The following is a 24,529-nucleotide window of genomic DNA, read 5'->3' on the forward strand; positions in this document are numbered from 1 at the left end:
TCATCAGGGAAATGTACAATAAAACCACAGTGAGATATCACCTCACTGCAGCCAGAATGGCCACCATTAGAAATCAAAAAACAACACATGTTGGTGCGGATGTGGTGAAAAGACAACAGTGATACACTGCTGGTGGGAATGCAAATTCATACAAATCTATGGAAAACAGTATGGAGAGTTCTCAAAGAACTAAAAGTAGATCCTACCATTTTATCCAGCATTCTCATTTCCGGATATCTACACAAAATAAAATAAATCATACTCTCAAAAAGACACCCGCACACATATGTTTACTGCAGCACAATTCACAATATGCAAACATATGGAATCAACCAGTGTCCATCAACTGATAAGTGGAATAAAGAAAATGGACGTATATACATATATATATCTCACATCACATATATGTATCATATATATGTATGTGTGTATATACACTCACACATATACATATGTACATAGCTGAGACTGGGTAATTCACACACATACATACCTCAGACTAGGTAATTCATAAAGGAAAGAGGATTAATTGATTCACAGTTACGCATGGCTGGGGAGGCCTCAGGAAACTTAACAACCATGGTAGAAGGGGAAGGGGAAGCAGGCACCTTCTTCATAAGGCGGCAGGAGAGAGAGAAGAGAGAAGTGAAGCGCAAAGAGCCCCTTATGAAACCATCAGCTCTTGTGAGAACTCACTCACTATCACAAGAACAGCATGGAGGAAACCGACCCCATGAGCCAATCACCTCCCAGCTGGTCTTTCCTCAACACCTGGGAATTACAATTTGACATGAGATTTGCATAGAAACACAAAGCCAAACTATTTGGGGGGGGGGTTATCCTTATTTTTAAAATATCTAAATGTCATTATTTATAATTCAAAATAGCAATTTTTATTACTTATGATTTTGTTTGAAAATAAAATGATCTCGTAAATTTTCTTCACTTTTAACCTATTCGGTCAAAATATAGAAAAAGCTAGATTTGCCAGCAGAAAATTGTAACAACTTTTTAATGAGATAAAAATGTATAACAATATCACTATTATTGTACAGAGAAAAAAGTGAACAAGAAAAGGAATTTAAAAAGACAGAATATGACTATCATATACATACATGAACTGACAAAGAGACTAAAATCTCCTACTGGAGATTATGTTAGGACTTGAGCAAAAGCTTCTAAAAATAACAAAAACAAAAACAAAACAATTATTTTTAAGAAATAAATTATACAGAGAACTCTTCTGGTTAAGATGATGTATCAAAAAAAAAATCTTTGTGAGAGCTATTATTAACCAAGTCATCATAACCAAAACTTTAAATCCACAATTCTGGAATATTAAAAAGTTTCTTTTTGAACATAGTTAATGGAAGGCAACTTTTGAGCAGAAAATTTCTGGTTAAAGTTGACTCAAACTTAGGAAAGAATTGACCTGTAGCCATGGTAACAAGAAGCCATCCAGAGCCAGTTCAAAATCTAGTCAATCGATCAATGACCACTGGCCTTGCTCACCAACCAATATCAGTGTGAGCAGCTTGCTTCTGAAACACAGCCAAGCAGCAACAGCTGCTCCATCAGAACAGACAGTGCCTGACCAGTATAGTCTTACTATCAGAAGCAAAAAATTCCAACTGTCTTTTTATTTCAAATACCGAAGGTCCATAATCCCTTGGAAAGAATTTGTGAGTCCATTACATTTACCACCCTAAAAAAAATAAAATACTAGTGGCCGGATGTGGTGGCTTACACCTGTAATCCACCCAGCACTTTGTGAGGATGAGGTGGGTGGACTGCCGGAGGTCAGGAGTTCAAGACCAGCCTGACAAACAGGATGAAACCCCGTCTCTACTAAAAATACAAAAATTAGCCGGGTGTCATGGCACGCACCTGTAATCCCAGCTCCTCAGGGGGCTGAGGCAGGAGAATCGCCTGAACCCAGGAGGCAGAGGTTGCAGTGAGCCGAGGTCACACCACTGCACTGCAGCCTGGGTGACAGAGCGAGACTCTGTCTCTAAATAAATAAAATACCAGTAAAGTTTGTAATTTCTCTAACTCATTTTACCATAATTGCAATTATGATGATTACCAGTAAAAGAATAGTGAATAACCACAATATTGGCCTTTTCTCCCTAAGTCAAAAAATATTAATATAAAGAATGTAGCTTATTATAAAAAGCCGAAAGAATTTTAAAAATGCATATAATTACCAGGCAAAATTGTTTAAATGAACCTTGTCAAACATTTTTTAAGTGAGAATCAATCAAACAATATATACCCGGGATAAACTCCATTCATTCATTTAATACCTGTTTATTAGGTAGCTACGTCTGATAGGCTAGGCCTTTTTCTAGGAAGTGAGGATATGGTAATGAACAATAAAACCCCTATTCATCAGAGTGAAATAAACACACAATAACAACAGACAGATACGGCAAAATATACAGTACGTTAGAGGAGAAAACCTAAAGCAGGAAAATGAAATGTTTATGTGTTTGATGGGAAGGGTGGTGGGAAAGTTGGGATGGCCAGAGAAGTCCCTGCTGAGAAAGAGGATTTTTCTTTAATACAAAGAAACTTTTATTTGTACATCAAAGACTCTAAAAAATGATGATGTTAACAGAGTTGATGTCAAGACACAAATAGGTTTGAAGTTAGAGATGATAAATCACTTTGTTTCATTGAACCTTCCCTCAATTACATTAGAGAGCATCCCTGGTATGTTCCCAATTGAATCTCAAGCCCGATGCGTCCTGGTGATACAATCCTAATTCCTTTCTGTTAGTCCTCATTATCTCTTTTTTTTTCATTTTCTTCATTTTCTCTGGACTCGGAATTGTGCTGGTACATGGTTCTTCCTCAGAAAGTGGTTATTCCTTAATGGGTTTCTTTTTACCCTTTTTCTTCTTCTTAGAAAGGGGATTTTAAGTAAAGAGCTGAAGTAATGGAAACAGTAAGCTAGAAGAATATCTGGGGAAAAAGCATTCCAGACACAGGGAACTGCTAAGTGCAGAGGTGTGCCTGGAGTCTTTAAGCACTAGGGATACGTAAGGAATAGCAACAAGTTCAGTGTGGCTGAAACACAGCAATAGAGATAAGAAGCAGAAGTTTCAGCAGGAGAGGTAACATGCCAGATGGTTTACTGCCTTTTAGTTATTAGGAGGAACTCTGGCACATACTCAGAGTGAAATGGGAGGCAATCAGAAGGGCTGGGGCAGAGGAATGACAACATTTGACTTATGTTTTAAATACATCCACTGAGATAAGAATTGATGAAAGGGGAAGTTTTTAAAAACCAGGACTATCAATTCCCAGTCTATGACACTCATCTAAACTGCAGATGACGGTGGCTCAGATGTACAAGATAGACTGGCCTCTGGATATATTCTTCAGATAGACCTGACAAGATTTACTGAGAGATTAGATGTGAAGTGTCAGGACAGAGAGAAAGATCAGTCAAGAATGACACTGAGGTTTTTGGCAGAGCAACTGGAAGAGTTGCTGTTAACCAAAGTAGGAAAGACTACATGAGGTGTAGATTTCAGGAAGGACATCAGTAGCCCAATTTTGGATCTGACAAGTGTGTGATACCCAACAGCTAATCAAATAGAGATGTCAAGTAGGGTGGGATGATATAGAGATCTGGAATTAAGGAAGGAGATGTAAGTTGGAGACATACATTTGGAAATCACTAGCATATACACAGTAGAAAAAGTCACGAGGGGCCAGGCACGGTGGCTCATGCCTGTAATCCCAACATGTCATGAGGCCAAGGCGGGCAGATCACCTGATGTCAGGAGTTTGAGACCAGCCTGGCCAACATGGGGAACCCTGTCCCTACTAAAAATACAAAAATTAGCCAGGCATGGTGTCGCACACCTGTAATCCCAGCTACTCAGGAGGCTGAGGCAGGAGAAGTGCTGGAACTCATGAGGCAGAGGTTGCAATGAGCCAAGATCATGCCACTGAACTCCAGCCTGGGGAACAAAGTGAGACTCTGTCTTAAAAAAAAAAAAAATTACGAGAAAGAAGATTGAGGACTGAGCCATGAGAAACAACAATGTCCAAAAGGAGAAAGATGAGGAGAAGCAAGCAAAACAGACAATGATAAACGGACTAGAAAGGCAGGAGGAAAAGCCTGAGGGAGTGAGGTCCTGAAAGCCAAGTGAAGACGCCATTAGGGAGGAGATGCCCTCCATTGGCTCAAATATTGCTGACAGATTAACTGAGGTGTAAGAAAAATGCCTAGATTTAGTACAGAAAAAAATTAGTGATAATCTTGAGGAAAAACAACTCTGGAGGAGTGCTGAAATTTAAGACTTACCGGCATTGAGATGAAGAGTGAATGGAAAGAAAATTTGAGTTCGTGAGTGTAGACAGTTCTTTAAGAGCAACATACTTAACACTCATGACTGAGAATGATGTAATTTTCATCCACAGTCATGGAAAAGTGATAGACAAGAAATAGTAGTTTCCAAATTTTACATACCAGGTGGAGTTTTCAAATTTTATGTAACAATTATATATTCTAAAGGTTATAAAAATTATACACATATGGCATTTAGAAATGTCAGACCAAGGTTTTAAAGGCCCTTTGAACATTTCTAGATTACATAAGCTGATTATCATTTTGTTCCTGCTTATACATAAAGACCAAGAAATACTGAAACTCTCAAGGAGAATATTTCTTGCTTGATAAAAATCAGCCAATTCTAGGACAGTTGACACTCATCAAATATACGAAGTAATTGATCACAGTAAAATGCTGAGTTCTATTAACAGGAATAAAGTGGGAGAAATGCAGAAAATAATCTTATTTTATAAATGTAGTTTTCAAAATCATATGAAGTCACTGGAAAAATATGGTGAGGTGAATACTGAAATATATCCTTTTCTCAAAGGGAGGATAATGTCACACATGCAGGGCACTTTTACAAATAAAAGTCACTGCATTAGCAGCACCTTCCTTTTAGCACAAGGGTCAGCAAATAAGCACCTGTGGGCCAAATCCAGCCCACTGCCCATTTTTGTAAGTCAAGTATCTTGGAACACAGCCATGCTTATTCACTTTACAGTCCATAGTGTCAGCTAGCTGGGTGTGATGTTGCACACCTGTGGTCTCAGCTAGTAGAGACTGAGGTGGGAGGATCACTAGAGCCCAGAAAGTTGAGGCTGCAGTGAGCCATGGTCACACAACTGCACTCCAGCCTGGGAAACAGAGTGAGACCCTGTCTCAAGAAAATAAATATATGTAGTCCACAAAGCCTAAAATATTTACTAACTAGTTCTTTGCAGAAAAAGCTGGCCAACTCCTGGTTTAGTAGATCAAAGATTCTTTGATGTATTTTAATAAAAGTTTTACCCAATATACTGAAATGTTTATATTGAATATAGATCCCCATGTATAATCCCTTGGCGATATTCAGATTGAAGGTCCAATATTTCACCACTCAGGCACTGACAACAAAAATTTAGTAACTAGCAATCTTGTTGCTAACAAGGTACAGTGTCAATGTAGCATGTAGCTTCCATTTGCAACACAGCAGATATTACAAGAATTTTAACAAGAACTCTTAAGATGTGTCATCAAACTAAATGCTTTAAATACATTTTAATTGTGAAATAATCAGTATACCCTAGATCTAACCTCATTTTTTAAAAATGGTTGCATAATACATTATTTTGGGGATATGGAAATTGAGCTATTTCCTATTGATAAGGAATTAGACTAGCTCCAAATTTTTTATATAATAATACTATAATAAATGTCCTTATACATAAGTATACATATAACATATCTATACAAATATCCTTTACATGTATTATATATGCTTACTCTGTTATATATGTGTGTGTGAATATGCTACTAAATTAATGTTCAAAATGTATTTACCAACAGGATATGAAATGTCTTTTTCAATGAAACCATTTCCCCCGCAGCAACACGGATGGAGCTGGAGGCCATTATCCTAAGCAAACTAATGCAGGAACACAAAATCAAATGCCACATATTCTTACTCATTAGTGGGAACTAAACATGAGAACTCATGGACACAAAGAGGAGAATAACAGACACTGGGGCCTACTTGAGGGAGGAGCATGGCAGGAGGGAGACGACCAAAAAACTACCTTTCGAGTATTGTGCTTACTATGTGGCTGGTGAAATAATCTGTACCCCAAACCTCCATGATACAGTTTACCCACATAATAAACCTGCACATGTACCCCGAAGCTAAAATAAAAGTTCACTGAAAAGAAAAGAAAATGCCTTTTCCCTCACATTTGCCAATACTGGTTATTTTTCAAATAAATTAATGACTGGAAAAAAACGGTAACTGATTGTTTGCTGATTTTCATTTTTCTGATTAACACGCAAGGCTGAATATCCTAATAAAAGTATAAAATTTGTTCATCGTGAATATTAGCCCAAATTAGGATTAGTTTGACAGCACAAAGTTACCTCCTGTTCAATGTTGCCATAGGCTTACCTGTGATACTCTTCATTCTCAGTGTCATGAAATTGCTGGCTTTCAGGTGTTCTGCTCTTCCTTGGAGGAATTAATCCATCATCACCATTGCCAGCAGTGGCACCATTAGTCAGGTTTTCTGGGAATCCGACATGAGTACTTCCGTGCTTCATTTCTTCTTTGATAGCCATAAAATTTTCTAGCTGGAAAATACACAGAATAAGAAATTATCTACTTTAGGCACATTATCTATTGATAATCAGACTAAAACCAAGAAAGATAAAATAATTAGTCTAAAGCTCCTAAAGTGGCATTACCTAGCATTTTATGGCACCATTCGGGATTATTCCATAATAATGAAAGAATAGCTCTAGGGTTTGCACCTCTTTAAAATTCAATGTACAGAATTCTGAGTTAACTATTACATTTTTCACTGATGATTTATGCTACTTACATGATAGGATCATGTATGCCTACATTTACTACACTTTGTTAAACAACATAATGTAAAAATCTAATTCAACACAAACATTTGAATATGAAGGTATACCTCTCTATCACCATCCTTATTTATTTCTGGTTCTTGAGATCTTTTCTGCAGATGTAAAAACAGAAGGTTAATTTGCTTGTTGTATTTCTGTGACATTTCCTCTTTTGGAGTGCATGTTTTTAAAATAATTTTATTCTTAACTAATCAAGTATGAACAATAAAAATTAGAAAGTAATTAAAATTAAACTGTTAAAATAAATAAATAATAATTAAAATTAAGAATTAACTTTTTAATCTATGTTTAGCTACTGCCACATCACTGGCTTCTAACATGTGAAAAATAATTCACCTTAGACAAAGGGAGAAGAAAAACATGAACCAGAAAACTTAACTTTCTCACTATTTGTTTGGACTAAATTTAATTTGTTATGTGTTAAATCTACCAAAAATGAATCAGCAGATGATTTGTAGTGTTGCAAAATCTTCCTCACTTGAAAAGAGTTTACCTCACGAAACCCTAACTAGTGAGCCCCTACAGTGCACTGAAGTGCTTTTCTAAAAGATTCCTAACTGGATTGTAGGCACCCTTTAAACTATTAGGAGCCGAAATCAACACCAAACAGAAAGAAATGCAAATTCTCACATTTTAGTTGAAATTATATACTGTCATATGATCGTGTTATGTATCCAGATTATCTGCTTAAGTCCAGTTCTAATATATTCTAATGTGTACTAATGACAGCAGATAAAATTTTTTAATCTGTACTGATTTTCTGCAACTGAAATAAATTAGAATGTTATTGTGTTTGTGCACTAACACCAAAGGTTCCATTCTGCAAGATATGGTTCTTGTAATAGGCAGCTGGGTTGCTTTTATGACCTGGTTCCCTCCCTGAACAGAAACACTGAGGTCAACGAGAGACCACAAGGCAGGATATGTCCTTAACCTTGGTATCAGTGACTGACAATATAAAACTGTGGATTTTCAATCACAGGCCATGATTACTCTTTAACCATGAATCCAGCTCAGGGAATCAGTGTTACATTGTTCATAATTCCTATTGCTTAATAATATGATTCAATAATTGCTGTTACTTTCTTGATCATGTTAGGGTGTTGTAAAAATAAAAGAACAAACAAAGTTCTGAAATTTGTTTTTGCCTCTATTCCAAAAGGAGAGATTAGCTATAAGCTAATCAAGAAGGCAGATAAGAATATTTTAAAGTAAGAGTACTTTAAATTTTATAGTGGGTTATGTTGAAGTTAAATATCAAATATTAAATTAGAATCTATTGATTCTTCTGTTAATAAGGTTGCTGAATTTATTACAATAAATTTTAAGAATCTATTAAAATATTTTTTTTTTTTTCAGATGGAGTCTCGCTCTGTCACCCAGGCTGGAGTGTAGTGGCGGATGTCGGCTCACTGCAAGCTCCCTCTCCTGGGTTCATGCCATTCTCCTGCCTCAGCCTCCCGAGTAGCTGGGACTACAGGCACCCACCACCACGCCCAGCTACGTTTTTGTATTTTTACTAGAGACGGGGTTTCACCATGTTAGCCAGGATGGTCTCGATCTCCAGACCTCGTGATCCACCTGCCTCAGCCTCTCAAAGTGCTGGGATTACAGGCGTGAGCCACCTCACCTGGCCAAAAGATTCTTAAAAAAACAATCTACTGATTCTCAAAGCCTAGTCTGAAAGGTAATTTCATTTGGACTGTCTAATATTATTAAGGCAAAAAACACACAACATTAAACAAAAGTTTAAATTTAAAAGTTTCCATGCCTCTGGCTGGCCATTTTCACTGCCTTTAAGCCTTTGTGACTCTTCCTCTGATGTCAGCTTTAAGTCTTGTTCTGTTGAAAAATCCATATATTCAGTTAAAATCAACCACTTAGAACAGTTAAAAACTACTGCCTTTTAAAAACAGATTTGAGACATTTCATTTTACTTCATAAATTGAGTGTTTCATCTTTTGTGAAATTGTCATTTAAGAAATAATTCTCAAAAACTTCAAAAACCCACTTGGGGAGATACCAGATGTCACCAGACTGAAGACAAACAAACATTTCAAAAATTCCCTCACAAATTCATCCACCCAACATCCATGAACAAAACCACCAGAAACACAGCTTCAAAATACAGCAGAAACATATAAGGTGACACAGTGTACTGTTCTCCACTTCCTAATAGTACCTTATAAATGATTTCCAAAATCACTGCTGACACCTTTATTAGTGTACAACATCTTCCTAATATCTAAAATGTTTCCCTCCACTATTCTGACAAATTTATTTTTTTTTCTTTTTTCTTTTTTTTTTTTTTAATGAGCCAGGGTCTTCCTCTGTCACCAGGCTGGAATGCAGTGGTGTGGTCAGCTCACTGCAACCTCCGCCTCCCTGGTTCAAGTGATTCTCCTGCTTCAGTCTCCTGAGTAGCTGTGATTACAGGCAAGCACCACCACACCCAGCTGATTTTTGTATTTTTAGTAGAGATGGGGTTTCACCATTGGACAGGATGGTCTTGATCTCCTGACTTCGTGATCCCCTCTGAAAGTGCTGGGATTACACGTGTGAGCCACCACACCTGGCCTTATTTTCATCTTTTGAAACAATGCTATGTGAAGTCTTCCTTGATTCTGCATGTCTTTCCCCAAATAAACAGGTACCTCCTTCCTTGAGGCTGCCTTAGTACTTTACTGATTTTTCTACTGCATCTTTACCACCTAAACTGTACATTATTCCTCCACATGTCTGTCCCCTCTGCTCCAAGACTGCAGGGGAGAGCCTTGCACATCATCTTTGTAAAAACAGTCTTTGTTTTATTCAGAAATATTTTATTGAGTCCTGCTAAATACATGCTAGGCATTAGGGTTTAAAAAGAATTAAAATAAAGCATGTCAGAGATGGCTTTTCTAGAAAACATGCCCAAGCAGAGACTTAAAATATTGAGACTAGCCAGATTAAAAGTGGTAGAGGGCAGGAAAGGGTGACAGCATGCCACGCAGCAGCAAGAGCGGGAGCGAGGCCTGAAAGAGTGAAAAGTATTTGCCTACAATAGAAGGATGAGTGAGTAGGGCATTGCCAGCAGCTCAGTAATGCCAGAGACAGGGCACACAGGGAAAAGGGCTAAAGATGGAGAGTGGGGCAGAAGTCAGATTATGAAAGCCTTATGTGTAATTTTAAGATGCTTGGACATTAATGTTCAAAAGTGGTCCCCGGTCCTATCTGCATTTAGATATAGATCATTTCAATGCCAAAACCAATATTCCTAGTGAACAATTATTCATTAAGACAAGGTGACAGATAGCTCATGTCGACACAGCTGAGATGATACAATGTAGCAAATTCTAAACAATTCTCATGAACACTTGGAAAGTCAGTTCTATAATGAAGTCATACAAATTATAATAAATCAGTAAATATTTGGTTTGGGAAGATGCTTTGTAAAGTTATAGTGCTTATGAATACAACTAAGAGTCATGAATTCAGAGCTGTGACAATAAAGCAAAGAAACCACATTGTGTTTGAGTCAGCAATCTTTAGATTTCTATCCAGTCTTCCCATCCAGTCCATAAATTCTAAGTATAATCCTGGTACTCACTCTCAAGTTTACGTTAAATACTATCCCATACAAAAAAACACTCTTTCTCTTACTTCTTTTCATTATGTCCTGCTAAAAAGATTCTGATTGGCTGCAGGCGGCAAGAGGGAAAAACACAAAGCACATTTTGCAGAAAATGATTATTTAGAAGTCAGAACTATGACATGAAGCCAAGCAGGGCACTCTAGGACCGAATTTGCTGTGCTGCCTTCATACGCTCCTTGCTCTTTCTTTTCTGGCAGCTGTGACTCACACAGCTCATGGAGAGTATCATTCCCTAAGAGGAACAACTCCAATATTCATCTTTATCTATTAAGTTCATCTGTCCCAATTCTGTGTTCTGTGGATGCTGACTTTCTGTCACGGATGGTGATGCACATGGACATTTACTACTGACTTTCAGATTCTTGGATCTTTGACAAGTCTTATTAGTGAGAGTCAAACTAGTAGGATGCGAGTTATAAATGCTGATTATCCAATTACCTACTCAAAATATCCTACACGAATATTCCATTAAACATGCATAGAAAAAAATTAGTCATTCCTGCTGACCTGCTGCTCTTTGCTCTTCTGTATTCACCAGAAAATTTCCTACTCCTTCCTCATGTCCAGGTTAAATACTAGTGTACAATCTGGAAACCTGTACATCATCTGAGATTTCTCTCTGTCCCCAAGCCTTTCTCATTCAATTATCACTAAATCATATTGACTATACCTCTCTTCTGCCTCTGTTTTATATTCCCACTGCCACTGGGAACACAAACATTCACAAAATGACTTCTACTTAAAAGAAAACTGCCAACTATTAATGTTATTTCTTACAGGAAAAAAAATTAAGCAAAACAAATGAAAAAGGCATAACAAAAGCCAACATAGTAAAATGAGTAACTGAGATTTCTAACGTTATTTATTTCACCATGGACGGGTGAAAACCTTATAAATACACTGATGCTACTCCAAGGATGTGTGACATGGCAACTATAGCTGACTACTGCAAAAACTTCCTTTGTCTCCTGGTTTCTTTGCATGATTATCTCCCATCAATCCCAGGAAACTATAGGCCACAGGCCAAATCCAATCTGCATTATGGTTTTGTAAATAAAGTTTTATAGGAGCTCAGTCATGCCTGTTTGCTTACATATAATCATGGTGGCTTTCACACTACAACAGCAGACAACAGCAGGGTTAAGTAGATATGACAGAGACCACATAGTCTAAAATATTTCCCACCTGGTCCTTTAAAGAAAAAGCTTGCTAACCCGTTTTACACCATAACCAGAATGCCTTAATACTCAAATTTAATCTTGTGACTCCCCTGCTCAAATTTCTCCAATGAGCCCCTGCAGCACACATTGTTGGCTCCCTATCAATAGCCACTCCTCATTCTTTCTGGCAGAAAAAACATAAGTCTATTGGGATATTTAATATCCCAATCCCCCTCCTCAGCCTCAGAAACAGAAATGTTTATTCTAAGCTAATCAGGTATTTACCTTCCCAGTGCCTGGTTTGGGAATGAGCATGTGGTGTGACCCAGCCAACGAAATGTTACAGGAAGCCCCTTGCATGCTTCTAAGTTTTCTCCCTGTTTAAAAGACACATGTGAAGAAGAGCAGCCCTTGCGATGTTGTGTTGTGAGAACAAGATGTTTGGAGCTGCTGCGGATTAGCCAACCACGAAAGGAGATGTGAATAAAACACTGCCAACAGCACAGCTGAAAGAGGGACAAGTGAGATCCCTAGGATATCAATGAACAAAAAAACAACTCTGGTTCCTAGTGTTTTAGCCACTGCTCATCTAGTATTTGCAGTCCAAAGCATTCTACCTGGTAAATTTCCCATGGCCCACAGGAAAAGACCTACTCATTTCTATAGTATTAAAAAGTCTATCGTAAACTTGCCTTAGCTAAGTATTCACCTCACTCCCAACCTCTGGTATCTCACACTTTTGGTAATAGCAAAAGTGAACTGCTCAGAAACCCTGCCATGTTGACTCAAGCATCTTGTCTTCTGCACTTGCTGCTCTTCCTCCCAAACGGGCAATCTCATTAGATGTTCCTTCTGGCAAACACACAATCTCACTACATGTTCCTTCTGCCAAATGTCATTCTTCTGCTTCTTTCCCTGAAAAATTTTTCTCACTCTGCATGCTTATATTAAATCCTGCCTCCTTTCTTTCTAAAGCTTTCACTCCTCATCACATATGTCTGGCACATAATCAATATCACATATAATAAATCATAATTATAAGATTCCAGTGGGCATCTAGCACACAGTAAGCACTGAATAAAGCAGCAAAATAATAAAAATGACAATGATAATAATAACAAGCTCCTGTCTGTGATTTTGTGTTCTGTAGCCTTAGAAAAACTGCTTAGTATCTAAAAGACATTTGACAGTTATTTGTTAAGTGGACAAGTGAAAACATAAATAAAAATGTTTTCTTTGTAAATTCTGTTGAAAAACCACAGAAATGAAATAGAAACACTTCTGTTGTGAGCACCTTAAAGATTAAAACTACATCTATTCCATCTTTGTCTCCTGCAACTTATAAAACCTAACTTACAGAAGCTCTTTGATAAATAGGTAGCTAAATTAAAGGTGTCCTCATACAGTTTGGATTGTACCATGTATTAGGTGTCCACATCCAGGTATCATACTAGCATTTTTGTTACTGTGAAACATTTTTATATTTTTGTTATAATCTGCTGACCCTTGCATTGGGCAAATTGTACATTATGACAATCTTTTGGCAAATGGTAGCAGAGCACCTTCTTCTAACAAAATTACTGTTATCATGACAATTAACCAGCAGGTGGAAGAACACATCTTGTTCCAACAAAGTAAATGCATCTCTTTCAACTTCAAAATAGGAGGAATGAAGTCAGTAATAGTGAGACATTGTTGGCACAAGCATATGTAACATGACCTGTGCTTCACTGTTCTTTTGTCAACAAAAATTCCTTACTTTTACTTTTTAAATCTATGGTAGGACCTCCCAGAGCAGGGCTCCACAACTCCCAGGCCACAGACTGGTACCAGTCCATGGTCTGTTAGGAACCATGCCACACAGGAGGAGGTGCGCAGCAGGCAAGCCAGGGAAGCTTCATCTGTATTTACAGCCACTCCCCATGGCTCACATTACAGCCTCTACTCTGCCTCCAGTCAGATCAGTGATAGCATTAGATACTCATAGGAGCATGAACCCTGTTGTGAACTGCCCATCTGAGGGATCTAGGTTGTGTGCTTCATTTGAGAATCTAATGCCTGATGATCTGTCACTGTCTCACTTTGCCCCCAGAAGGGACCATCTAGTTGCAGAAAAATAAGCTCAGAGCTTCCACTGACTCTACATTATGGTAAGTTGTATAATTATTTTATTATATGTTACAATGTAATAATAATATAAAGTAGCACAATAAGCGTAATGTGACTGAACAATCCTGAAACCATCCCCACCTTCCCCCAGCCCATGGAAAGATTGTCTTCCACAAAACCGGTCCCTGGTGCCAAAAAGATTGTGGACAACTGACCTAAAGTAATCCACTATCACAAGTCTTACCTGGGTTGCTGTTTTCAGAAGAGTATGTTGGCATCTGTTTTTCTTTGTAGTCAGAAAGTAATTCGCAAATTCTATGTAGAAAAATATAACAAATAAAATTACTGTTTTAAAATACTGATCTGGAAACTTACCAAATGTAAAATTCTTAGAGTATTTCAAACAATATCAGAATATCAGAACTTAACAGTATTATCCCATCCACTTATGCGTACGTTCTACAAACTTCTCATGAAGCTTCTAATTAAAGAAGAATAAAAAGTAAGATGAAATACTCATAAATCGAGGGCACTGTGACCCAGTAAATTAACTTGCATTAGCCTGACATAATAGAAAGTGTCCCAACTCTAAATAAGTCCTAGCTCCATAATGAACAGCTATTTGCTTTTGAACAAGCTGCTTCTCTTAGGCTCAATGTCTTCTTCTACAAAGTGAGGACTATGCTGCCTTATTTTACTAGGTTGTTATAATGATGTAACAAGATAACATTTTTTTAAATGCTCAAAGAAATAGTAAAACAATGGAATAATTTGTTCCTAAACTTTATGACTGAAATTATCTTGGAATCCCAAATAAAACCCAGTGCGAATTTTGTTCATAGGTTCTAATATGCAAATGTTGTAGTTTTCAGGAAATGTTATTAAGTCCTAATTTTGCTTCTTAGTTGTCCTACTCTTTATGGCTTATAATTCAGGGCATCTCAACTATGTCATAGTTTGTAACTAAATTTATTCATAAATATCTCATTAAAGTAGATAATGTGATTGTCCACTATTACGGAGTTGATCAATCATGCCAAGGGCAGAAAAACCAATGGATGTTAAGACGTGACTTGGACCAATGATCCTTCTCTACAGACTCAAACTCTCAGCCAGATGTTTGTTACGATGATGCTTTATATACATGTTCATCTCCAGCTGACATGGGAGACGAAAACCCTACTTTTATTTTTTTTTTAGGTTCCACGAAGAAGTTGCAAGTTGGCATTCTCTAATTTTTAACATACATACAAACAATATATTTTGTACACAACACCCCACACGTTATTGGCTCTGGTGTCATCTCACAGACCACCTTACATGACTATATTTATTGCGCAAATCACAATTTCAATGTTTTTGTGGCACCCATTCTGCTTTGATTCACACCATTTCCTTAAAGCTACTCAGCAAACAGTCAAATAACCTTCCAGTGACTGCGCAAAATATAGAATGCTTCAAAAATTTGTGTGGCCGCCTTATGCAAGGGCCAGCTCCTTGGGAGGCTGAGGCAGGAGAAATGCATGAACCCACGTTGCAATGAACTGAGATCGCGCCACTGCACTCCACCCTGGGTGATACAGCGAGACTCCATCTCAAAAAAATTAAATTAAATTAAATTAAAATAGTAAAGTTTGCAATTCCTCTGACTCAGTTTACCATAATTACAATTATGATTACTATTAAAGAATAAATAGTGAATAACCACAATATTGGGCTTTTCTCCCTAAATAAAAAAATTAATATAAAGAATGTAGCTTATTATAAAGAGCCAAAACGATTTTTAAAATGCAGACAATTACCAGGCAAAACTGTTAGAAAGAACCACGTCAAACTTTTTTTTTTTTTTTTTTTGAGACGGAGTCTTGCTCTGTCACCCAGGCTGGAGTGCAGTGGCACGATCTCAGCTCACTGCAAGCTCCGCCTCCCGGGTTCATGCCATTCTCTTGCCTCAGCCTCCATAGCAGCTGGGACTACAGGCACATGCCGCCACACCCGGTTAATTTTTTTTGTATTTTTAGTAGAGACGGGGTTTCACTGGTCTCGATCTCCTGACCTCGTGATCCGCCTGCCTCGGCCTCCCAAAGTGCTGTGATTACAGGTGTGAGCCACCATGCCCAACCCATGTCAAACATTTTTAAAGTGAGAATCAATCAAACAATATACCCAGGATAAACTCCATTCACTTATTTAATAAGTATTTATTAGGTAGCTACATCCAATATGCTAAGCCTTTTCCTAAGCAGCGAAGATATGGTAGTGAACAATAAAAACCCTATTCATGACAGTGAGATAAACACACAACAACAGACAGATAAGGCAAAATGCACGGTATGTTAGAGAAAAACTAAAGCAGGAAAATGAAATGTTCATGTGTTTGATGGGGAGGGTGGTGGGAAAGTTGAGATGGCCAGAAGAGTCCCTGCTGAGAAACGGTTTTTTTTTTTCTAATACAAAAAACCTTTTATTTGTATATCAAAGACTCTAAGAAACGATGACATAAGGTTAACAGCGTTGATGTCAAGATACAAATAGGTTTGAAGTTAGAGATGATAAATCACTTTGTTTCATTGAACCTTGCCTTGATTACCTTAGAGAGCATTCCTTGTATGCTCCCAATTGCATCTTAAGCATGATGCGTCTGGGTAGTACACGGTTCTTCCTCAGAAAGTGGATGTTCCTTAATGTGTTTCTTTTTACCCTTTGTCTTCTTGTTAGAAAGGCGGTTTTAAATAAAGAACTGAAGGAATGGAAAGAGTAAGCTAGGAGGATATCTGGGGGAAAAGCATCCCAGACACAAGGAACTGCCAAGCACAGAGGTGTGTCTGGAGTCTTTAAGCACTAGGGGTAGATACAGGATGGCAAGAATTCAGTGTGGCTGAAGCAGAGCAAGGGAGATAATCAGGAGGAACTCTGACCCATACTCAGAGTGAAAAGGAGGCAATCAGAAGTGCTGGGGCAGAGGAATGACACAATTTGACTTACGTTTTAAATACATCCACTTAGTTAAGAATTGATGAAAAGGGAAGTTTTTAAAAGCCAGGACGATCAATTCCCAGTCTATGACACTCATCTAGACTGCAGATGACAGTGGCTCAGATGTACAAGATATGACTGGCTTCTGAACATATTCTTCAGGTAGACCTGATAAGATTTACTGAAAGATTAGATATGAGGTGTCAGAGGGACAGATGAGTCAAGAATGACACTGACATTTTTGGCAGAGCAATTGGAAGAGTTGCCCTTAACCAAAATAGGAAAGACTACATGAGGTGTAGATTTCAGGAAGGACATCAGTAGCCCAATTTTGGATCTGACAAGTGTGTGATACCCAATAACTAACCAAATAGAGATGTCAAGTAGGCAGGCTGATATAGAAATCTGGAATTAAGGAGAGAGATCTGAGCTGGAGACATACATTTGGAAATCACTAGTATATACACAATAGAAAAAGTCATGAGGGGCCGGGTGCAGTGGCTCACACCTGTAATCCCAACACTTTGTGAGGCCAAGGCAGACAGATCACCTGAGGTCAGGAGTTTGAGGCCAGGCTGGCCAACATGGGGAAATGCTGTCTCTACTAAAAATACAAAAATTAGCCAGGCATGGTGGCACACACCTGTAATGCCAGCTACTCAGCAGGCTGAGGCAGGAGAATCACTTAAACCCAAGAGGCAGAAGTTGTAGTGAGCTGAGATCACACCACTGAACTCCAGCCTGGGGGACAGAGTCAAACTGCGTCTCAAAAAAAGAAAAAGAAAAAGTCAGGAGAAAGAAGATTGAGGACTGAGCCCTGGGAAACAACAATGTCCAAAAGGAGAAAGATGAGGAGGAGCAAGCAAAACAGACCATGATGAATGGACTAGAAATGCAGGAGGAAAAGCTTGAGGGAGTGAGGTCCTGAAAGCCAAGTGAAGATGCCGTTAGGGAGGAGACGCCCTCCACTGGCTCAAATATTGCTGACAGATTAAATAAAATGAGGTGTAAGAAAAAATGCATAATTTACAGAAAAAAACTGTGATAATCTTGAGGAAAAACAATGCTGGAGGACTGCTGAAATTGAAGACGCTGGTGTGAGATTAAGAATGAATGAAAAGAAAATTTGAGTTCGTGAGTGTGGACAGTTCTTTTAAGGACATCATGCTTAGGAGTCATGACTGAGAATGTTGTAATTTTCTTCCACAGTCATGGAAAAGTAATAGACAAATAGTTTCAAATTTTATATAACAGGTGTAGTTTTCAAATTTTATATAACAATTATATATTTTAAAGGTTATAAAAATTATACACATGTGGCATTAAAAATGCCAGACTGAGGTGTTAAATTCTTAAAACTATAGAACTAAAAGTCGCCTTGAACATTTCTAGATTACACATAAGCTGATTATCATTTTATTCATGCTTATACATAAAGACCAAGAAATACTAAAAGTTTCAAGGAGAGTATTTCTTGCTTGATAAAATCAGCCAATTCTAGGACAACTGATACTCATCAAATATACAAAGTAATTGATCACAGCAAAATACTCGGTTCTATTAACAGGAATAAAGTGGGAGAAATGCAGACAATAATCTTATTTTATAAATGAAATTTTTAAAATTATATGAAGTCACTGTGGAAAAATATGGTGAGGTGAATACTGAAATATATCCTTTTCTCAAAGGAAGGATAATTTCACACATGCAGGGCACTTTTACAAATAAGAGTCACTTCACTTGCAGCACCTTCCTTTTAGCACAAGGGTCAGCAAATTAGCACCTAGGGCCAAATCCAGCCCACTGCCTGTTTTTGTAAGTCAAGTATTTTGGAACACAGCCATGCTTATTCACTTTACAGTCCATAGTGTCAATTAGCTGGGTGTGATGTTGCACACCTGTGGTCCCAACTAGTAGAGAGGCTGAGGTGGGAGGATCACTAGAGCTCAGAAAGTCAAGACTGCAGTGAGCCATGATCACACAACTGCACTCCAGCCTGGGAAACGGAGACCCTGTCTCAAAAATAAATTAATTTATATAGTCCACAAAGCTTAAAATATTTACTAACTGGCTCTTTGCAGAAAAAGCTGGCCAACTCCTGGTTTAGCAGATGAAAGATCCTTTGATATATTTTAATAAAAGTTTTACCCAATATACTGAAATGTTTATATTAAATACAGATCCCCATGTACAATCCCTTGGCAATATTCAGATTGAGGGTCCAATATTTCAGCACTCAGGCACTGACAATAAAAATTTAATAACTAGCAATCTTGTTGCTAACAAGGTACAGGGTCAATGTAGCATGTAGCTTCCATTTGCAACACATGAACTATTACAAGAATTTTAACAAGAACTCTTAAGATGTCATCACTAATGCTTTAAATACACTTTAATTGTGAAATAATCAGTATACTCTAGATCTAACCTCACTTGTAAAAAATGGTTGCATACTACATTAATTTCTGGGTATGAAAATTGAGCTATTTCCTATTGGTAATGATTTACTTTTGATAATGATAATTTCCTATTGATAACGATCCATCTTTTTGATATAATAATGCTGTAATAAATGTCCTTATACGTAAGTATATATGTAACAAATCTACACAAATATCCTTTACATATATTATATATCCTTACTGTTATACATGTGTTTGTGAATATGCTACTAAATTAATGTTCAAAATGTATTTACCAGCAGTGTATGAAATGTCTTTTACAATGAAACCATTTCTTTTGCAGCAACACAGATGGAGCTGGAGGCCATTATCCTAAGCAAACTAATGCAGGAACAGAAAATCAAATGCCACATATTCTTACTCATTAGTGGGAACTAAATAATGAGAACTCATGGACACAAAGAGGAGAATAACAGGCACGAGGGTCTACTTGAAGGTGGAGCGTCGCAGGAGGGAGATGACCAAAAAACTAACTTTTGGTGTTTTGCTTATTATGTGGCTGATGAAATAATCTGCAGTCCAAATCTCCATGATACACTTTACCTATATAATAACCCTGCACATGTACCCCTGAAACTAAAAGAAAAGTTCACTAAAAAGAAAAGAAAATGCCTTTTCCCTCACATTTGCCAATACTGGTTATTTTTCAAATAAATTAATGACTGGAAAAATGGTAACTCATTGTTCGCTGATTTTCATTTTTCTGATTAACAGGCAAGGCTGAATATCCTAGTAAAAGTATAAAATTTGTTCATCATGAATATTAGCCCAAATTAGGGTTAGTTTGACAGCACATAGTTACCTCCTGTTCAATGTTGCCATAGGCTTACCTGTGATACTCTTCACTTTCGTTGTCAGGAAATTGCTGATTTTCAGGTGTTCTGCTCTTCCTTTGAGGAATTAATCCATCATCACCATTGCCAGCAGTGACACCATTAGTCAGGTTTTCTAGTAATCCCACATTATTACTTTCATGCTTCTTCATTTCTTCTTCAACCTTGAGTGGGATATTAAGGATAGTTATCACTTTATTGAATAAAAAGAAACTTTTCAATTGATTCTATCAATTGACTCTGTCATTATTTTAGTCATTAAAAATATTTCACACTTAAATTTGATTATATATATAGAAATATTACCATATAACTTTAAGATGAAATTATCATATCATTAATATATCACAGAAATTTTTGTAAAGTTTGCTTCATTTCTGTTTCAATGAATGAAACAGAATTTTCCAAAATTCAAAAAGGGCCCTCCTTCATTTTGTGCTTTTATTCTCAATCACTCTTCAGAATCTTATGTATGTATTTACCCCATTTGACTCGTGGGAACACACAAATAAAAAGACAAAGATGCAAAATGTGTCTTCTGTCTTTACCACCTAGATTTTACATTAAACAGTCAGATTTAGAGGATGACACACTGTGAGGCTTCAGGAATAGAAAGGAAGTTTGCCCTTTTCTGCGCTAAGATATTCTTTTCCCCCACTGCCTTTGAGCATTCGTTTTTCATTTGGTTGCTGGGATATCAAAAACATGATGGTGCTCACTGAAAATGGGAGCCAAAGTTTGCCACAACACAAGAAGCAGAGTGAAACTGCTGACGTGCAAGCATGGAATTCCAGAAAATGAGATGCTCCCCAAATTTCACATTGAATAGCCATACAATTTTCTAGCTGGAAGATACACAGAATAAGAAGCTATCTTCTTTAGCCACATTATCTATTGATAATCAGACTAAAACCAAGAAAGATAAAATGATTGGTCCAAAGCTCCTAAAGTGGCATTACCTAGCATTTTATGGCACCATTCAGGATTGTTCCATAATAATCAAAGAATATCTCTAGGGTTTGTATCTCTTGAAAACTCAATGTACAGAATTCTTTCTGAGTTAAATATTAACCTTTTCACTGATGATTTATGCTACTTACATGATAGGATCATGTATGCCTACACTTACTACATTTTGTTAAACAACATAATGTAAAAATCTAATTCAACAGAAACATTTGAATATGAAGGTATACCTCTCTATCACCATCCTTATTTATTTCTGGTTCTTGAGACATTTTCTGCAGATGCAAAAACAGAAGGTTAATTTGCTTGTTGTATTTCTGTGATGTCTCCTCTTTTGGAGCGCATGTTTTAAAAAAATTTTATTCTTAACTAATCAAGTATGACAATGAAAAATTAGAAAATAATTAAAATTAAAATTTAACTGTTAAATAAATAATAATTAAAATTAAGAACTAACTTTTTAATCTATGTTTAGCTACTGCCACATTACTGGCTTCTAACATGTGAAAAATAATTCACCTTAGCCCAAGGAAGAAAAAAAACGTGAACCAGCAAACTTAACTTGGTCACCATTTGTTTGATCTAAACTTGATTTGTTATGTGTTAAATCTACCAAAAATGAATCAGCAGATGATTTGTGGTGTTCCAAAATCTTCCTCACTTGAAAAGAGTTTACCTCACGAAACCCTAACTAGTGAGCCCCTACAGTGCACTGAAGTGCTTTTCTAAAAGATTCCTAACTGGACTGTAGGCACCATTTAAATTATTAGGAGCCGAAATCAACACCAAACAGAAAGAGATGCAAATTCTCAAATTTTAATTGAGATTATATACTGTAATATGATAGTGTTATATATCCAGATTATCTGCTTAAGTCCAGTTCTAATATATTCTAATGTGTACTAATTACAATGGATAAAAATTTTTTAATAATATCTACTAATTTTCTGCAACTGAAATAAATTAGAATGTTATTGTGTTTGTGCACTAACACCAAAGGTTCCATTCTGCAAGATATGATTCTTGTAATAGGTAGCTGTGTTGCTTTTATGACCTGGTTCCCTCCCTGAACAGAAACGCTGAGGTCAATGAGAGACCACAAGGCAGAATATATTTTTAACCTTGGTATCAGTGACTGACAATATAAAACTGCAGATTTTCAATCACTGGCCATGATTACTCCTTAACCATGAATCCAGCTCAGGGACCATCAGAGTTACATTGTTCATAATTCTATTGCTTAATAACATAATCCAATAATTGATGTACCTTCTTCATCATGTTCGGGTGTTGTAAAAATAAAAGAACAAAGTTCTGAAATTTGTTTTTGCCTCTATTCCAAAAGGAAAGATTAGCTATAAGCTAATCAAAAAGGCAGATGAGAATATTTTAAATAAAAATATTATAAAATAAGAGTATTTTAAATTTTATAGTGGTTATGTTTTTTAAGTTAAATATCAAATGTTAAATTAGAATCCATTCTTCTGTTAATGAGATTACTGAATTTATTAAAATAAATTTTAACAATCTATTAAAAAATTCTTTAAAAAATCTATTGATTCTCAAAACCTAGTCTGAAAGGTAATTTCATTTGGACTATCTAATATTATTAAAGCAAAGAAAACAACATTAAATCAAAAATTTAAATTTAAAATTTTCCATGCCTCTGGCTGGCTATTTTCACTGCCTTTGAACCTTTGTGACTCTTCCTCTGATGTCAGCTTTAAGTCTTGTTCTGTTGAGAAATCCATATATTCAGTTAAAATGAACCACTTAGAACAGTTAAAAACTATTGCCTTTATAAAAATAGATTTAAGACAACATTTTATTTCATAAATTGAGTGTTTAGTTTTTCATGAAATAGTTACTTAGGAAATAATTCTCCCAAACTTCAACAAACCACCTGGGGAGACACCTGATGTCATTCACTCACCAATTCATCCACCCAACATAAATGAACAAAACCACCAGAAACACAACTTTAAAATACAGTAGAAACATAGAAGGTAACACAGTATGTTGTTCTCCACTTCCTAATAGTGAAGCAGTAAATATAAAGAAAAGGAAATTTAGTTTTAAAGAGAAACAAGTTTTCCCGCACTTAGCTAGTCTGACTCTAAGGATAGTAACAAGCAGGGCCCAGGAAAGGTCGTGGTGACCCTGCCTGAGAAGCCACAGCCCACGGGTATGGGCTCCAGACATCCCAGAGCAAGGTTAAGAAAACAAATTCCTTTAGTGTCTCCCCTTCCCCTCAGCATTTACTCATAGCTATTTTTACAAATGCATATTATTTGCAAGTTCCTGTTGTCCTTCAATGCAGCTGCAAGGTCATAAGCTATGCTGAGGTTGCAAAACTGTCACTATATGATTAACTGCCTTTGTTCTGCTTCTGTAAGCTTGCCTACATAAGCCAAGCCCTGTCTTTGTTCAGGGCTCAGCTTTCGGATGCAAATCCGCTGAGCTGGTGCGAACCTAAATGAAATCCTCCTGTTTCACCCACTTGGTTTCTCCTGCCTCCTGTTTTCTGCAACAATAGTACCTTATAAATGATTTCAAAAATTACTACTGACACCTTTATTAGTGTACAATGTCTTCCCAATATCTAAAATGTTTCCCTCCACTATTCTGACATATTTATTTTCATTTTTCTTCCTTTTTTTTTTTTTTTTTTTGAGCCAGGGTCTTGCTCTGTCACCAGGCTGGAGTGCAGTGGCGCAATCTCAGCTCACTGCAACCTCTGACACTCCCTGGTTCAAGCAATTCTCCTGTCTCAGTCTCCAGAGAAGCTGGGATTACAGGCATGCACCATCATGCCCAGCTAATTTTCGTGTTTTTAGTAGAGATGGGGTTTCACCATTGGCCATGATGGTCCTGATCTTTTGACCTTGTGATCTGCCTGCTCCAGCCTCCCAAAATGCTGGGATTAGAGGTGTGAGCCACCACACTTGTCCTTATTTTTATCTTTTAAAACAATGCTATGAGAACGTCTTCCCTGATTCTGCATGTCTTTCCCCAGATAAACAGGTACTTCCTTCCTTGAGGCTGCCTTAGTATTTCACTGATTTTTCTACTGCATCTTTACCACCTAAACTGTACATTATTCCTCCACATGTCTGTCCCCTCTGCTCCAAGACTGCAGAGGACAGTCTTGCGCATCATCTTACTGACATTTTACTCAGAAATTTCTTATTGAGTCCTGCTACATACATGCTAGGCATTAGCGTTTAAAAAGAATTAAAATAAAGCATGTCAGAGATGGCTTTTCTAGAAAACATGCCCAAGCAGAGACTTAAATATTGAGACTAGCCAGATTAAAAGTGGTAGAGGGCAGGAAAGGGTGACAGCATGCCACGCAGCAGCAAGAGCGGGAGCGAGGCCTGAAAGAGTGAAAGTATTTGCCTACAATAGAAGGATGAGTGAGT

General features: G+C 37.1%; 1 protein-coding gene and 1 pseudogene across 1 annotated transcript in view; both read right to left on the bottom strand.

The window, feature by feature from the left end:
• Positions 1-24,529, bottom strand: part of LOC109025815 (fatty acyl-CoA reductase 2-like) — a 306,120-nt pseudogene that overhangs the window by 57,866 nt on the left and 223,725 nt on the right.
• The window catches only part of LOC101139634 (POTE ankyrin domain family member E), a 56,483-nt gene that overhangs the window by 9,165 nt on the left and 22,789 nt on the right, over positions 1-24,529 (bottom strand). Inside the window, exons 9-15 of the mRNA XM_055380709.2 lie at positions 22,772-22,842; positions 21,338-21,382; positions 20,139-20,305; positions 14,115-14,185; positions 8,739-8,809; positions 7,015-7,059; positions 6,486-6,667 (exon numbers count right to left, since the gene is read on the bottom strand). Coding sequence (XP_055236684.1) covers positions 6,486-6,667; positions 7,015-7,059; positions 8,739-8,809; positions 14,115-14,185; positions 20,139-20,305; positions 21,338-21,382; positions 22,772-22,842 — 652 coding nt within the window. The remainder of the gene's footprint in view (positions 1-6,485; positions 6,668-7,014; positions 7,060-8,738; positions 8,810-14,114; positions 14,186-20,138; positions 20,306-21,337; positions 21,383-22,771; positions 22,843-24,529) is intronic.

This window comes from Gorilla gorilla, chromosome 11 (assembly GCF_029281585.2).
Source record: "Gorilla gorilla gorilla isolate KB3781 chromosome 11, NHGRI_mGorGor1-v2.1_pri, whole genome shotgun sequence".
In the NCBI taxonomy this organism is placed as follows: Eukaryota; Metazoa; Chordata; class Mammalia; order Primates; family Hominidae; genus Gorilla; species Gorilla gorilla.